Consider the following 18,292-nt stretch of genomic DNA (forward strand, 5'->3'; position numbering starts at 1 on the left):
ATGCAGAGCCCTCCGGACCGGTGGCCAGGACCCGGGCAGTGTGAGTGCCACTGAAAATCAGCTCGCGTGCCGCCTTCGGCACGCGTGCCATAGGTTGCCTACCCCTGTGTTAGTCTATAAGGTGCCACAGGACTCTGTTGCTTGTTACAGATCCAGACTAACACGGCTACCCCTCTGATACATTAAGAATTCATGTTCATTTATATCTACCCACTATGCTATACAAACTGTGGGCATGCATTCTAGTGCTACTGGTACACAATCTTCAGTGTGGGACTGATGTGGTCAGCAAATTTCAACTGAAAACTGTAGATAACTGTTATCACTTCTGAGATACTTTGACAATTAAGAATATGTTATGTCAAAACATTTCATGGTAGTATATTAAGGACAAACACAAAGTACTGCACTTAGGAAGGAACAGTCAGTTGCACACATACAAAATGAGAAATGACTGCCTAGGAAGGAGTACTGCGGAAAGGGATCTGGGGGCCATAGTGGATCACAAGCGAAATATGAGTCAACAGTGTAACGCTGTTGCAAAAAAAGCAAACATCATTCTGGGGTGCATTAGCAGGAGTATTATAAGCAAGACACGAGAAGTAATTCTTCCACTCTACTCCGCACTGATTAGGCCTCAACTGGAGTACTGTGTCCAATTCTGGGCGCCACATTTCAGGAAAGATGTGGACAAATTGGAGAAAGTCCAGAGAAGAGCAACAAAAATGATTAAAGGTCTAGAAAACATGAGGGAAGATTGAAAAAATTGGGTTTGTTTAGTCTGGAGAAGAGAAGACTAAGAGGGGACATGATAATAGTTTTCAAGTACATAAAAAGTTGTTTACAAGGAGGAGGGAGAAAAATCATTCTTCTTAACCTCTGAGGATAGGACAAGAAGCAATGGGCTTAAATTGCAGCAATGGCAGTTTAGGTTGGACATTAGGAAAGACTTCCTAACTGTCAGAGTGGTTAAGCACTGTAAGAAATTGCCTAGGGAGGTTGTGGAATCTCCATCATTGGGGAATTTTAAGAGCAGGTTGGACAAACACCTGTCAGGAATGGTCTACTCTAGATAATACTTACTCCTGCTTTGAGTGCAGGGGACTGGACTAGATGACCTCTCGAGGTCCCTTCAGGTTCTATGATTCCAAAATGTTGATATTTGCCATATTTGTCATGTTAAACAGCTTCACCATTTCGGGGGAGTGGGGGGACGGGAACGGGACTTGCCCTTGCAAAACCAATACAAAGTCTTTTAATACATTGTTGTTTGGTAGCTTTGACCAAGAAGCACCATATTAAGGTATTGAAGTTAATTTAAACAGTAAAAATTGTAAGTATAGTCATATCGCAGTGTTTCTGGAATTGTGCAAAAAATGAGACTTTTTCATTTACCTCACGTACAGGCTTACAGCACCACTTGACAGCTCCTCATTATGCCTCATCTAAACATACATAAAATAAGCTTTCAAATTATGTGTGTAGGATGGATACGTTAAACTCCAAAATTATGGACCTTTTTGGAGAATTGCTGCACACTTGTATAGCTTTCACTTAATATAGATGCACCGTCTGTTTATTCTGTAAGTGCCATGATTAATAACGATTGTAGTGAAAATGCTTCTCATAATAACCACGTTTGAGGGAATGTAACAGACTTTGACAATAATTTTTTCACATGTTTCATAATGAAGTGTTCAAGGTATGAAAAGAGCCTAAAGCCAGGTCTGCACTAGAAAACCGGGCAAGCCCTCCTATTGTAGCTTCTACTGGCAAAGAAGTGCTTTTGTCAATATATCTTATACCAGTTGGGTGAGCAAAATAAGCTATACCAGCAAAAGCACTTTGATGCCAGTATAACCGCATCTACGTTTGGGCTTCTGCCAGTATAGACATATTGCAAAAGATTACCCCATTCCCACTCCCATGACATTACTTTACCAGGAAAAATTTCAAGTGTAGACCTGACCAAAAAATTCCCTATAACAATTTCAGACTTCATGCAATTTCTGTCAAAATGGTTCCTTAAAAAGTGTTAGAAATAAAAGCAACAGTATAGCAGGATAGTTACTTTTGTGTGTAATGTAAATTTAGGAAAATACTTGATTGGAGAAAAATACTTCCTAATTCCTATAACAGGAGCCTCCAAAATGTCCCAAGTAAACATAGTATTGGCAAATTACCACAAGCCTAAAGGCAGCCTTTTACTTCACCCCTCCTGACAAAATGGCACAGATTAATAAAGATGAATCTAGGCTTCATAGAGGTGTTGCTTGCAGAGACTACAGTCCCCCACATGCAGTGCTTAATATGAAACCAGCATAAACTCTGTGGATTTAAGCTGAAACATTACATGCTGGAACCAAGGTTTGCATCTCCATGTAAAGGTGAGGATGGCTACAAACTTCTTTGAGAACACTGGACCACTTTTGTCCTGCACACCATGTTTTAGGGTTCCTTGTGCCTACAGTTTACTTGTAGTTGTTGTTTGTTTTTATTAGGTGAACCAGAATGTCACTTTGAGGATCCTTTTACTCATTAGATATGACTAGTGATGATGGAATGTTTTCAGCCATGCTGAACAATTTAAACAGGTTTTGTACTGAATTCACGTACTGCTAGATACTTTTCAACAGTTCTGATAAACTATCTCATGGATTTTTCATTCTGTAGCTTTTTTACAGGAAGTGGGATGGGTTTCGAGGCCTTCATTACCTGCTCTGGAACGCTGGTGGTTGCAGTTTGCACAAAGAGAGAATATGCAACAGTGATGCTGCCAGAGCATTGTTTGTGTGATTCCCTCTGGGTAAGATCTGCTACTTGCTACTTAAACGTACTTTGTTTAGGACAGAATAGCCTTAGCTAAAGAGAAGCAGCTGATAATCTTAACAAGTGATTTAGTTTTTTTCTCTTGAATAAAGACACATTCCACTTCTAAAGATAAGGCCTAATCCTTAAACACGTGAGTAGATCTTATTGTAGAATTATTTGTTTCATAGGGTTTTGAGGGCAGGATGAGGGTATGTTCCTGGGTGTGACTTAACAGTGAGAGGCTTTTAGGAGTTGCTGTTTTTATTTATCAGCTGGCTGAGGTAAATTGTTGTCTCCATTTAATTAGTTAATGCTGCTGGCTTGTGGAGTTAATTTGTTCCTTAATATTTATGCTATTGGATGGTTATTGCAAGTCTAATTATTGTCAGGGGGCTTAGAAGTTTTGTACATGTTTTTAAATGGTAAATCTAAATAAATGTCAGTGTGGCTACTTAGGCAAATAATGATTACAGGATAGGATCTGTAATCACAGAATCCTAGAAATGTAGGGCTGGAAGGGACCTTGAGAAGTCAATTCCAGTCCCTTGCATTGAGACAGGACCAAGTAAACCTAGATCATCCCTGCCAGGTGTTAGTCCAAACTGTTTTTAAAAACCTCCAATGATGGAGATTCCCACAATCTCCCTTGGAAGCTATTCAATAACTATAAGAAATCCTTATAGTTAGAAAAAAATGCCTAATCTCCAATTTAAATCTCTCTTGCTGCAAATTAAGTCCATTGTTGCTTGTCCTTCCTTCAGTGAACATGGAGAACAATTGATTGCTGTCCTCTTTATAATAGCCCTTTACATATTTTAAGACTGTTAACAGGTCCCCCCCTCAATCTTCATTTCGTAAGACTAAAGATGCCAGGTTTCTTTAACCTTTCCTTATAGGTCAGGTTTCCTAAACCTTTTATCACTTTTCCTCTGGACTCGAATTTCTTCATATCTTTCCTAAACTGCCCAGAATTGGACACAGTATTCCAGCTGCGGCCTCACCAATGCTGAGTAGAGCAGGATAATTGCCTCCTATTAAATATAATAGTTCTGCTAATTTTTGCAACTGCATCACATTGTTGACTCATATTCAATTTGTGATCCACTATAACCCCCAGATCCTTTTCAGCAGTACTACCATTTGGCCAGTTATTCCCATTTTGTAGTTGTGCATTTGATTTTTCCTTCTTAAGTGTAGTACTTAGCTCTTGTTTTTATTGAATTTCATCATGTTGAATTCAGACTGATTCTCCAATTTGTTAAGGTCTTTCTTTTTGAATTCTAATTATGTCCTCCAGAGTGCTTGCAACCCCTCCCATCTTGGTGTCATCCACAAATTTTATAAGCATACTAATGGTTACTGTATCTGCAATCTCTGTAAAGGGGCCGTGTCAGTGTTATGGTAATTCTCCTTAAAAAACGTCAAATAGAGAAGAAACATAAATGCAGCTGGATCAGTTAGATGGCTCCTGAGTGGTGGGATGTGTTACGGGAACTTCTAAAGTTTATAAACTATAATTTAGTTCAAAGTCTAAGGCTTAGAAAATGTGAATAAGTTACTCTGTTGCCCTATCCCATTCCTAAGGCTATATTTAGGGACTGCACTGCATTATTATGAAGGGCGTCACATGTCTTTTTTTTCCCCAAAAACCTTTTTGTAATGTACACTTTTTTTTAAAAAAAGGAAGGCATTGATTGATACTTGATTTAATCTTTCAGTGATGCTATAAAAGTTTGTGGTCTGCTGTAATTTTTTCACCCATTTAATGGTAGCAATGTTGGGCAGATATGCAGAATTCTTTTGCTGCATTTTAATAAGAATCTAATCAAACTGTACTGTTATATTGCCTGTCCAGCACAACATAACTATTGTTCATATGCCTGGAAAGAGGCCCTTTGGTCAAAGCTTTGTCTACATCTACGTCAATGGACAACAGAAGATCTCTGCCCCACTTAGATTTCCTGCCATGAATGAAGTAAGTCTTTTCTTCCCATCAGACCACTATCCTAGGGATTTCTTACAGAAGAAAGATTTGTAAAATGGCAGTCAGATAAAATGAAAAGGGAAAATGGGTCATCCGTGATTAAAAACATGATAGAAGCTGATTAGCAGTTGTTTTCATTTTTCAAGTGTTGAGGATAGTTAAGCTCATCCCCAGCATGTCTCTTTGGGCCATCTCAAATACAGCAGAATAGAAGAGGACTTGATGTTGACCAAGAATGATCTTTTGATGATGATTCAGTGGCCTGTGTAACCTCGTGTTAGCTCCTTTTATGTGAGGTGTTTTTTGGGGTTTTTTTTTGTTTTGTTTGTTTTTTTAAACTACTGTCACAATTAGCACTAACTGCCTCCCTTGTTGGCAGACTTGCCAGCGAAGATGGTAGGTTAATGCACAGCGGAGAACTACCTTGTCTCACTAAGAGGTGGTTCTCAGTACATTTGAGAGCACACAGGAAGTTTGAGTAATCTTGCATGTGACATTGTCTGTGCTGTATTTGGTTAGGGGATACATTAATATGGACATTTCTTTTCAGTGCTGTTAACTGATCATTTCTACATGCTAAATACTAAATTAACCTTAATAAGCACAAGCCACTAAAATGCCAAAATGATTATACGTAATATGTGGATGCTGTTGTAAATGGTTGCTCCTTTTTGTGGAACAAGTCCGTTTTAAACCTGGGTTACAATGTTATGATACTGATCATTATTTTTATTTTTATAGGCCCCAGTTCTGCAATCCTTCTTGGTTTGGGGCATATATTCATATGAGTAGTTCCACTGACTTCATTACGACTACTTGCATGACTTACATGCTTCCTGTAAAGGTTGAAGAATCAAGTACTTACTTATTAAAAGCAAACATAACTGCTGACTGTAAGACAAAACTGTTGATTTTTTTGATGCATCTGTGAGAGTTTTAGAAACTCTAAAACATTCATTCAGCTTCTTTTATAAACATTGAGTGGGGGGTACCTCTTTCTGCACAAGATGGCATGGGAAGATGGCACTGAAGCTTTTTATTAGCGCAAGCAATCAAGCAGAATACTTCATATGACAAGATTATTGTAGAAGATACATCTTGCTAAAGTATGATCCAAGGGAAATGGTCTGCTGGGACAGAAGCCTTGATGCTCCCTGCAGAGGCCAGTAACAGGCCAGGGAACAAATTACTCCTGCTTGGAGAAGGATTAGTATGCACTTTCTAGTGCTTTTTGTGCATAATGTACACCAACAATGTATTGCTGTCTTTCTACACCTGTTTCCTCAGTCAAGGCAGATTTGCTCTGAAAGGTTATTAGATTTAGTTCAACTCACTTATTTTTTATGTTTAATTTTGTGAAAGTCTCAAGGACGTTTGACATTTGGCTGTAACATTATTTTATTTATTTTTATTTTTCTTACACCATCATCTCCAGCCTTTTACTTCTTGCTGCATTGGTTCAGCTGGTCAGAGGACAACCACTCCTCCTCCCTCTCAGATACCGGACCCACCCTTCTCCTCCCCTATTACGCCTCATCGAACATCTCTAGGTGGGATTCTCTCTCCAGCTAGTTGGGGCGGACTGCTTGGGAAGTCAGAGTTGATCACCAAGTTGATCTCCGCGGGTACCCAGGACAGCGAATGGGGATGTCCAACATCACTGGAGGGCCAGCTTGGGTCAGTTATCATCTTCCATGAATCACTGCAGCCCTCTCAGGTGAAAGCTTTATATTTGGCAGGTAAGTGGTTGTTGGTGGTGGTTGTATAGTGGTAACATCTACAAGCCTAGCTATGGACCAGGATCCCATTGTGCTACGTCTGTACAAACACCACAACAAAAAGATGATCCCTGCCCCCAAGGAATTTACAGTCTAAGTACACAGCTTGCACTGTGCCAAACTGGTAGATATGTCCTTCAAAATAAATGTATCTTTTTATAGTACACATTTATGTTATACTATATTTGCTATATTTACACAGATTCTCCTATTCCCCTATTATGTATCAAATATATAGACATGCAGAGAGGTCCACAAAAATTTATATCCACCAATCCTGAAGAGGTGTTAAAAAAACTTAGATATCGACCAATTTGGGCTCTCATTTACATGAGTGAAATCTGAAGTATCTCCATTAACTTCAGTGGAGCTACTCTGGGTTTAAACAAATTAAACTGAAAGCAGAATTTGGCCCATTAGCTAAAAAAGTTGAGTAAAAATCTTTAGTTGGGTATTAAGATTAGGCAATTAAATTATTCAGTTAAAGGCCACAGCTTTGTCCATATTGATTTTCATCTTACTTTTGCATGTGTTTTAAAGATATTTTCAGTGTCCTGAAGTATCTGTTTTATTATTGGTCCAGATCCAGTTTCAAAAACCTCATGTATTATATAACAATTAATAAAACCTAAAAATAAGTCATACTTCTGTGTGATCTTGAAAAGAAAACTAAACTTGTCTGAAGGGCTTGAAAGGCTGAGCTCTTTGAAGTGTGAACCACTTGTATAAACTCTGCAACCTTGAGTGTCTTTTCACATTATTTGTCACATATGGGCATGTAAGTGAGAGTATTCAAGTGTATTGCTGTGGTAGATAAGCCACTTAAAAGTCATTATTCAGCCTTGGGAGCTCATCCCAAGGGAGGTCTAGGTTGGACATTAGGAAAAAGTTCCTAACTGTCAGGGTGGTTAAACACTGGAATAAATTGCCTAGGGAGGTTGTGGAATCTCCATCTCTGGAGATATTTAAGAGTAGGTTAGATAAATGTCTATCAGGGATGGTCTAGACAGTATTTGGTCCTGCCATGCGGGCAGGGGACTGGACTCGATGACCTCTTGAGGTCCCTTCCAGTCCTAGAATCTATGAATCTATGAATCCTTTAGGATTTACATTAGCAATTGAAAGATGATCTTTTCCAGAACATTTTGATGATGTATATAAAACGATCTTTAAAAAGATTAGGTGTATGAGTTACATGATGTCTTATTACTACCAAAAATTGTATATAAAGCTGTCTTCAGGATCTGATCTTCCTAACTGCTGATGGTCTTTAGGGAGAGATGACAGTTGAGTGTGAAATGGAATATTTGTAAAGACAAAATACTGACAATTTTTGAACATACAAATCTCATTTCATATAACTTAATTTGTTTTTTAGCCAGAGGTTTATTTGTAAAGAGTAAAACCCCATGGAATCACAGAGTTATTTTTTTAAAATAATCTTTTGGTTAAGGAGATATGTCAAATATTTGGTCAGGATATGTGTAGTTCAAGGTGTCCTATTTGTATCTCTAGCAGAGTGTAGCGTAGTAAAATTTATTAACACAAACTTTAAATCTAGTGTGTACATAAAATATTTTACAGGCCCAAACTGTCTAACTCCATGGAAATCCCAAGAGTCTGAAGTGGCAGATCTGCCCAGTAAAGTGCTTCTTCACTATACACCCAAGGTAGTAATCAGCATGTTTTCCATTTGCTTACATACTTTACAGTAGTTTGTTTTTTCTAAAGGTTAAAACATTCTGAACAGTAGCTTTAAATATCTACAGATTAACTTGGTTTAACTTTTAGAATGGAACAGGTTTGCTTTTATGGACAAAATTTTCTTTATTCCTTAAAGTGATGTTGTCCGGCTATGCCGGAAGAAGGACAGGAGACACTGGCTGTGGTTTAATTAGGCCACAACTTTATTCCTAAATGTCTGTGAGTACCCAGCAGTTAAAAGTGTACAGTGCAAGTAATTCCATAACAATTTACATATACACGGGCGGAGTGCTGTCAGCCGCACCCATCAAGTGAGGTTGGGGGATGGGAGCTATAAAGGAGAGAGGGTTGGCTCGCTGACAAACCAGTCATAGCCCCGAAATTCCTATTTCTGCTCCTTTAAAGAATACCTCTTTTAAATCCTTTACCAATCCATTGTATCTGATCACCACATCCTTTCTCCATGGAGAATCTGCACTGGATATCTGCCACAAGGAGGCTCCAGCAATTAGCTTGTCTGCTTCCCCCCGCATACCTAGCCAGGCTCCCAGACATCTACTAATGTCCTCTTTAATATTGGCCAAAAACTTGTCAGCTCCCAAGTCTAATAGGGTAGACCCTGTCCTCCCTGAATCATTCTGATGCCCCCTATGCTAAGTCCAGATGAGAAATTACTGACCCCCCACCCCCAGTGCCACTATGGATTTGGCCACCTCCCTATTCACATACCTCCTAGACTTGTCAACCTGAGGGGGCTTCACAGCTCCCCGCCACACCCTGCGTTGCAATGTGTCAGACCAGATATCTTTTCCCTCGAGTAAAAATTCCAGGATCTGCCCCAAGTCCCTTTTAGCTCTGATCAATAAGTCCACCCTTTTACGCATTCCCTAATAATTTTCCCCAAGGTGAACCACAATCATATCTGTTTGCCAGAAGCTGGGAATGGACGACAGGGGAGTGAGCACTTGATGATTACCTGTTCTGTTCATTCCCTCTGGGGCACCTGGATTTGGCCACTGTTGGAAGATAGGATACTGGGCTAGATGGACCTTTGGTCTGACCCAGAATGGCCATTCTTATGTTCTTATTTGTTTCCTGCTCAGAGGCCATCACAGTGTACAGATGGGCCATCAGCTGGTCCCATAACATGCTCCCCTGCCAGCTCAGGATTGCCTCACCACTGATGTGCAGCAGCAAACCTCCAGACAACCTGGAAGCCTGCATGTGTGCCCAGTAAACAATACTGTGCCCACAGATCTACACCGCTGTCTGCCTGGCCTGCCAGTGTCTGGAATACAGACATAAGGGAAAATTAACACTGATTCCCCACCTGGGGTCTCACATACATTCTTTTTGCTTCAGAATGCCTACACCCAATTGCCTGAATTGCACTAGCCCCCAGACCTAGCTGGGCCATTACTGTTACCACCCTGATCCTGAATGAGTGGGAACCAATTCATGTGCTAAAGCCCCAACCCTGTCAGACCCCATCTTAAAACTGTAACAAACTAGTATGTTGTGAGGGGATTCCCATTGTCCTGAATCAAGAGGACCCTTCTTTCCTGGCCTTATTGCCATGTATGCCCTCACAGCCTCCACTCTGCAGATCCCAGGCTCACCATAATGAATTCACCCTGGCCTCCTTGATCTGCCTTTGACATCTTCAAAGTTAATATCACCGATTGCCCCTCCCAGTATATATCCTTCAATTCTAAAGCCCTTCCAGAAGAATCCCTACAGGACTCAAGTACTAGTTGGCTGATCCTAAAGCTCCAAAAAACGCTACCGGAAATGCCTCCCTGACTGTGCAACTTACAAATGTAGATTTGTTTTTGTTACATAAACTGCACTCAAAGATAAAACAATGTAAAACTTTAGAGCCTACAAGTCCACTCAGTCCTATTTCTTGTTCAGCCGATTGCTAAGACAAACAAGTTTGTTTACATTTATGGGGTCCTACCTGTAATTCCCCATCCTGTAGTGCACTTTCACAATAAAGAGATTGCACTACAGTACTTATATGAGGTGAATTGAAAAATACTATTTCTTTAGTTTATCTTTTTTAATTAAAAAATAAATAAAGTGAGCACTGTACACTTTGTATTCTGTGGAATAATTTAAATCAAAATATTTGAAAATGTAGAAAACATCCAAAATATTTAAATAAATGGTATTCTATTATTGTTTAACAGTGTGATTAAAACTGTGATTAATCGTGATTATTTTTTTAATCTCCCGATTAATTGCAATTAATATTTTTAATTGTTTGACAGCCCTAATGGATACCCATTGCAGTATTGGACAGAAAGAACTCCCTTTCATGCCCTGCCTCTGCAACCTCCATCTGGTGCTGGTCACACTCTAGTGCTACCAGCCTTGTCATTCTCCTGTCCTGCAATCTGTTTGTTCAAATGTCCTGGCTGTGGGTGACCCACTACACCTTGTAAGCCTTGTAGTGCTATGGAAATAATTTTGGAAGCAACTACCCAGATGGCTTGAATCAATTCTCTGTTGGCTACCCCACCCCCAAATGCAGCTAGTTCACCACGGGGAGTGTTTGCTTCCCCAGGATCCATGTTACTTCCCAGCAGAGGGGAATCCATTTGGTAGACAGACCACGCTGGGAACCACCTACTCCACTCCTTGCCCGTGCAGTGAAGATCCCACATCCCCGGACTCCCATGGTCTCTCAAGCCCCACTCTGTGCACCCTGAACTGGGTTTGGAACTTCCATCCCTGGCTGGAAGGCGGGGGGGGGACACCTTCGCTCCTCCTGTTCTCACAAATCTGCTAGAGCCCTGCTCTAATGAGTTTGAAATTTCTTCCCCTTTTGTTACAAAACACTTGCTTCTCCTGCTGCAGGTTGGAGGGAGGACTCCTCCCCCCTCCACCTCCCTGTTCTCACCAGTCTGCTACCATGTGGAGCCACCAGAGAGTGAAGTTTATGCAGCTGTTCCTGCTGCACAGCTGGTCCAGTTAAAGGAGGGCTTTTCCTGCACTGGGGTGGACCTAAATAGTCCCCGCTTCCTTCCAGTCACCTGGGGTGGGGGATGGGTCACCGTCCCCACACTAACCTGGTCTGAAGCTGCAGCACTCTGGCTATCTAGCCTTTAAAGGGATCACACACCTTTTCCTACAAGCCAGACAATGGCCCCCACTGCTTAATGTGGGGTGAGGTCATTTGACATGATATTGTGGAATAAAACTTAAAGAACCACAGCTGGATGGCCCTTTGGGGTGGTATCAGAGTGTGAGTGTTGTGAGCCTGTTATTCTCGCCCTCCTGCTTTTACTGAAATATGGTGTGTTTTGTTTCCCACCCTTTTAGGGTTGGTAGCTTTTTCTGTGCATTTACTTTTTGGTTAGAATGGTTGAATAAACTATCTCCTGGCACCCGTGTTAATGCCTCACTTAGTATGAGTCAGCACTCTCTCCTGAAGGACAAGTTGATAATCTAACTAATTTCCACTGACATGAGTAGTGTGGCCTTGCACTGTCCATAACTAAACTATAGATTTGTGTATTTTATTTCTCATTCTACCAAAAGGCCAAGAATGCTGTAAGTGGTGAAATTGTGAATAGTGAATCCAAGATATTAGGAAATGTATTCTGGGTATCCCACATTGTTGAAATCTTGCCATTAGTATCACCGCAATGCTGTTTCCTGCCTTAGCTCAGTATGCCATGCACTCTTATGTAAATTTATACAGGTAATTCAGTGACCCTGAATATGTTTCAGAAGTAATGCTGAAGCTCATATTTTCTTCCTTTTTTAGGCCTGCAGAAACCCAATCTGCCTGGACCTGTCCACAAATCTTTTACATGGAAGACTAACTGGAAACAAAGTAGTGAACTGGGACATCAAGGTAAATTAATATTAAATCATCACAATCTGATGTAAATACAAAGTAGTTATCGTATACTGAATGCTTAAGGAGTGCTAGACGTTCCCATTGTGCAGGAGCAACACCACGTATAGCAGTGTTTTCAAGTGAATTAAGCTAATTTTAGGGTTGTGGTGGTGTCAAAGTAAATTTTGGGAAAGTGGAGTCAGGCTAACACCGTCATAGATAATGTTTCAAAACAAACTTAAAATTAAAATATTAAAAAGTTTTGTGGTACTGCAAGTAATACGTTTTATATTTTGAAAGCATTTTATGACGTCTACCTTTTTCACCCTAAATCTTCAAAGTGTTGAACAAACATCAGTTAATTAATTTTCCTAGTCCTCCATTTAGGCCAATGTTTCTCTCATGTTCCCACTTCCCCAAAAATACTCTAACGATTTAGTTCTTGCAGATTCATGGAGAGAGGAAGAGATTCACTGAGTGTGCACCAGCTTAGTCTATTATGTCACTGTTTACCTGTTTATTCACTAACTCACCCATCTGCCAACTCATTCGCACACACTAATCTCAAAGATCAGACTCAGACCTAGTGTATATAGGAGCAACATTGATTTCCAGGTCTGACTTTGACCCAAAAGTATCATCTAGGCTAGGGCTCACTTACTTGTGTACAAATTGAAATGAATTACCAAGCTGGAATCCTCAGGTACAAAATATTTTTTTCTTCTTTGAGTGCTTGCTCATGTCCATTCCATTATAAGTGTGTGTGCTTGCCACATGCAGCAGTGCCAGAAGTTTTTCCCTGAGTAGTATCCATAGGGGATCAGCTCTGGCACCCTCTGGAGTGGTGCGCGTATGTGCTGGTATAAGGGTCGCCATCGGCTCCCCTCTCCCTCAGTTTCTTCTTACTGCCAGTGATGGTGCTGGAACGTCTCCTTGTTTCAGCAAGCTTTTCTGTCTCTACTGTGTCTAGTAGTGAATTTGTTTTATAAAGTAGTTTAGTTAATAGTTCCCTTAGTGTTAAGTTAGAAATAGTTAGTTAGTCCTGTACGGGACTAGGCCTAGGTACGGGGCATGCCTCGGTCCCCGGGCTTCAAACCTTGTGACTGTTGAAAAAACATATGGTAGTCAGTGATCCCCGTAGAAGCTGCCTGAAGTGTTTAGGGGAAACAAGTGTCACATTTGCAAGAGCTTCAGGCTACGGACTAAAAAGAAGCGGGACATTCATCTCCGAGTGCTCCTTATGGAGTCGGCCCTTGCACCGGCCTCAGAACCAACAAGATTGCACTCTGCTCCAAGCACTGCGGCTTGGTCCAGAGCACACTGCCGGCACCAACCTCCAACCGGCGCCAATCCTCATGCCCGGTACCAGCTTGTGGGAGGGTGCTGGTTGAGAAGCCCTTAGTCAGCTCCTGCCACTCCAGCCCCGATCAAGGGGAATAGATTGGAGCTGGGTGAATAGCCCGGTGCCTGCCTGGTAACTGGCCGCACCAGCCAGTCTTATTAGCCCAGAGCTATAAAGGCTGGGAGGAAGCCAGAGAATGGGGGGGAAATGGAAAGAGAAAAGTCAAGCACAGAAGGAGGTGGGTGTCTCCTAGTCTGTTGCGGGCTAAGCCTGTTGTAGGCAAAGTAGCTGTGAAGCCTGTATACAGTTGGGAACTCATGGTGGGAAATCTACTGAGAATAAAGAGCATGGTGTTGCACCAGACTGAAGTGTCCCTGACTCGTTGAAGAGGGAGGCCAAGGGGCCGAATACCCAGGGGCGCACATGGACCCCGTTACACGTGGGGGCTTCTCCAGGACTACAAGCCACCGCCAGGGCGTGGCAATCCGAAGATGGAGGGAACCTTGCAGTGGCTAAGCAAGCAGCAGGAGGAGATGCAGAAAGCACTGCAGGCCTTCCAGCAATCCCACCAGGTGGAGAGGCAGGCCTTACTCACCTGACATGCCGGACAGCAGAAGACTCTCCAGGACTTTATCAGAGAGCAGGCCAATGTGCAGCAGCAGCTCCTGCAAAAGCTGGTGAGGCCCCCGGGAGGAGATGGCACCCGCGCGCCAGGGCTAGTCCTATGTAAGATGGGCCCCACCGATGAGCCCGATGCCTTCCTTTATACGTTTGAGCGGGTGGCCATGGGCACTGTATGGGATAGGGCAACCTGGGCCCTATGACTGGCCCCCTATCTGGCTGGCAAGGTGCAGGCTGCTTATATGGCGCTAAACAATGAACAGGTCAAGGGTTATGATACGGTGAAGGTTGGCCCGGTGGATGGGGGTTTGAGGTCCCAAACCTTTGCCTGGAAGTTGACGGACTGGGCCACGTGTTGGCTGGACACCCAAATGGTGGGGGAAATCATGGAAAAGGTGATCCTTACGCAGTTCTACAGGGCCTCTAAGAGACTATGCAAGTCTGGGTCCGGCGACACCAGCCAAACACGGTAGAGGCCGCTGTTAAATTGACAGAATATGCGGAGGTGAATTTTTCCTCAAAAGGAGGGTAGGACATGCCGAGACCTAGAGTGGGGGAGGAAGCCTTGAGAACCCCCGTCCCCTGGGAGAAGCCCAGAGAAGAAGAAGGAGGAGGAGACCAAGGGAGCCCCTAGTCTCCCGGAGCAGCTTGTATGCTGGCGATGTGGACGGCCAGGACATAAATGTAGGGACTGCCGGAGATGGAATGTGGCCTAGCCAAGTTTTGCAGCTGGACTGAGGTTGGAGGGTGGAAAAAGGAGCGAGGGCTGGTCACCATCCCCGTGCAGGTGAGGAGGAAGACCCAGATGGGCTCGGGGGACACGGCCTTGGCCCACTCGCTCATTCAGAGGGGGCTGGTGAAGCCACATTGGTTTATCCCCGGGGCAAGGATGAAGCTGGAATGCATCCAAGGGGATTGGAAGCCCTGCCCCGTGGCCCAGGTGCCCCTAGAAGTAAGGGGCAGATTTGCCTGGTAACGGATTGGGGTAGTAGAGGAGTTACTGTACCCCGTGGTACTGGAGACAGACTGGGATCCCTTCCCAAAAGGGTCTGACCTGATTCTGGTGTTGGAAGGTGTGCTGTTCGTGAGCCCGCAACCACTGTCTCCCTGTCTGACCTCGGTTGGGGAGTGCATCTCGATACACTGCAGACTCAAGGGTTATGGTCTCAAAAGGAGCTTGAGCCAGAGCCGGTCCCCTACGGATACCACTGAGGGAAAAACTTCGGGCACCGGTGCATGTGGCGAGCGCACACACCTACAATGGAATGGACATAAGCAACACATCTCGAAGAACAAGTTACAAAAGGTAACCGTCTTTTGAAGTGGGGTTGACCTGAGTTGTGAGTGTAGGGAATTTGTAGTAGAAGACTATAGTTGAGGACTAATATATGCACAAATAAATGGGAGCTGTCTGCAGTGAGCATGAAGTTCAGACTCTTGTGAAAGACTCCCTGTGTCAGTAATAGTGTACATTTAATGACAGCTATTCTGTACTGATACTCACACTCTCTCTCTCAAAGTGAACATTGTAGGAGAATAGGCTTTGTGTTAGTTGACTGATACGCTTCCAGAAAGTGTAGGAACATTTACTAGTTGCTCAGCAGAAAGTGTGAAGAGCTCATTATGGGAGTGTCAGGAGCCAGCGGCCCCCCACCCCCAATTGTGGTCTTTAGAAGCCCCATAATGAAGACACTGCATAGGTGCTGGTGGGGGCAATGTCTAAGAATTCTGCAGGGTTAAAGAGAAACGAGATAGCAGTCTCAGACTTCAGACAAGTGTTCTGCATGTTAACTAGCTGGCTTGTGTTTGTCCCTATGTAACATATCTCTGCACTGCCTCTGAGAGGTGCTTCCTGTTTTGTTCTCACAGAGACAGCAAGGGCCTATTGGAGAGATACATTAGGTGTGAAAAAAACTTGACAAGGGCCTGCAGGAGAGGGATTCTGCAGGCTGAAGAGAGAGGTGTTGTGAAGAGGTATGGGGTGGAGCGAAGCAGTGGAAGGAGATAGTAATGAGAGAGATGGGGAGGTAAACGTTGGAGAAGGAGAGTGGTGTCCCCTTCCCAGTACCCAAAAGGAAGAAGTGGGGGAATACCCACATAGTTTTTGGTGGTTTTTGTTTTATTGTTTGTTCACCTGAGATGTCTGCGTATGAGAGAATGTGGAGGTTGGCCCTTTGTCCAAGAGCTTAAAATTAAGAATACAGTATAGACCCAAAATAATCATGACATAAATTTAAAATAATTCTTTTTAGTCTGTAGATATGGTATGTGCTGTGAAATCTCTCTTCAAAATTAGTTTTTCAATTATGACCATTCGTGCAATTTATTAAAGAACTCTGATACACTTCAGTTTTCAATGCACTGAGAGCATAACAGGTATCCCTGGCTAGCTTGCTAACCACTTATTGAATTTGTCAAATTCCCTATTAGTGTACAAAGGATGATGAATTTTAGGAGATAGTAAAGGAGTAGTAAAGGAATATAGGTTTCATTAACATTACTCAGCAAATGAAATAATTTGCGTTATCATTTTATTTGTATTTAAACTTTCTGAAGCAGAGACTTTTTATAGGGACACTATTAAACTAAAATTCACATGTATCTAAACTTTTTAATATACTTTTTAGTGTTAATTCAAAGAGATCAGAAGAGAGAGTACATTTCTTTCTGGTTCTCCAGTATATGTATTTGACAGTATTTTCTGTCATGTTGTCTATTTCACTTAGAGTGAGTTTCCCATGTTATTTGTGCAGGTGTTTCATGCAGCAACAGAGGAGAGAAAAAACAAATTGTTGTAAAACCACAGAAGTTAGCTGAAAGACTTGCAAACAATTGTTGTCTGAAACACCTTTAAACCTACTTTTAAAACTGTTGTGAAGTTGTTACTGTTCTTTTTAACTAGTTTCCAAGTGACATGGAATTCTGATTAACTCATAAGTACATAAGTGCCCTTCTTATTTCTTTTACATTAAATATTAAATAGGTATTTCTTTTACATTAAAAAAACAACAACAAAAACCCTACAAATTTGTGCATGCTTTCTCTCTCCTCCTCCCTATAGGATATGATAAATTGTATTGGTGGATTGAATGTGCTGTTTCCACTACTGGAGCAGATCAGTTTTCTCAGTGGACAGGTGCCTGAGAAGTCTGAAGGGGAAACTATACCTCAGGAACTGGTGACTCCAATAGAGGGAGACTGGGTGGTGTTATCATCCACAAAGGCTTCAGGTAGGAAAGTACTATAGATTTGAGATATTAACCATATTGAAGTTAAAGGTTTAATAAAAACAGAGGACTACAACAGTGGAAAGAATTGGTTTATATGATTACATATTAACTCTATTATAGTAGCCATGCAATTTTAATAAACTATTTTTACTCTGAGTTGGACATCTAATAAGATAGGATTTCAGCACTGTTTAAAATTAACTTCAAGAACACACAGGACACATTCATAGAATGAATTTAATAGCAGTATTTTGCTGTATTAACTTTATGTACTGAGTCAAAATGTGCACATTTATTTCTAAGTCAAGTGGTTCTTTTGCATATCTAGAAAAATAAAAAAGGGCCTGATCCAAAACCCACTGAAGTCAATGGCACATTTTCCCATTGTTTCAGTGGGCCCTGAATCTGGGAGATAATGTAGTATTTCATGTTACAAACCAGTAGCCTGCAGAATTTTAGTTAAATTACTGAAGTTCTTAGTAATTTATGAATATGCTTTAAAAAAAACCCATATGAAACCATAGATTTCCCTCTTTAAATTTTAAGAAAACTATTTTTAAATAGCTCTTCAGCTGTGCTGAATTAACAGCTTGAAGAGAATTCTTGTAATCTTAGCAGAAGCCTCTTAGAAATTAAGACTTGTGAAGGAATATGATACAACTTTTGATTTTGCTTCATTATTTCTCCCTCCTAATTTAAAGTAGTTCTAGATATGATAGGCATATCCGGATGTGGGGAAAGAGGAAGAAATGTGTGTGTAGAGCAAGTGCAGAACATGCAAAAGACGATCCAGGTTGTGGCTTAGAGAAGAGTATCTTGTCCAGTGCCACAGGTGAATGGACAAAGCAGCTGAAGTCACGACTGGCATTTGCTTTGGTCTGGGGAAGCGTATAATGACTTTGCCTCAGCATCACAGGATCTAAACACCATCTACAGCAAGGTAGCAAATATCAGTGGAGAGAGGAAGCTCAG

General features: G+C 41.8%; 1 protein-coding gene across 1 annotated transcript in view; it reads left to right on the forward strand.

Moving 5' to 3' along the window:
- Positions 1-18,292, forward strand: part of NBEAL1 (neurobeachin like 1) — a 145,922-nt gene that overhangs the window by 73,943 nt on the left and 53,687 nt on the right. Inside the window, exons 14-19 of the mRNA XM_024206509.2 lie at positions 2,674-2,806; positions 4,667-4,786; positions 6,231-6,534; positions 8,158-8,243; positions 12,053-12,142; positions 17,152-17,320. Of these exons, the coding sequence (XP_024062277.1) occupies positions 2,674-2,806; positions 4,667-4,786; positions 6,231-6,534; positions 8,158-8,243; positions 12,053-12,142; positions 17,152-17,320 (902 nt within the window). The remainder of the gene's footprint in view (positions 1-2,673; positions 2,807-4,666; positions 4,787-6,230; positions 6,535-8,157; positions 8,244-12,052; positions 12,143-17,151; positions 17,321-18,292) is intronic.

This window comes from Terrapene carolina, unplaced genomic scaffold, assembly GCF_002925995.2.
Source record: "Terrapene carolina triunguis isolate 2854851 unplaced genomic scaffold, T_m_triunguis-2.0 Scaffold62, whole genome shotgun sequence".
Classification (NCBI taxonomy): Eukaryota; Metazoa; Chordata; order Testudines; family Emydidae; genus Terrapene; species Terrapene triunguis.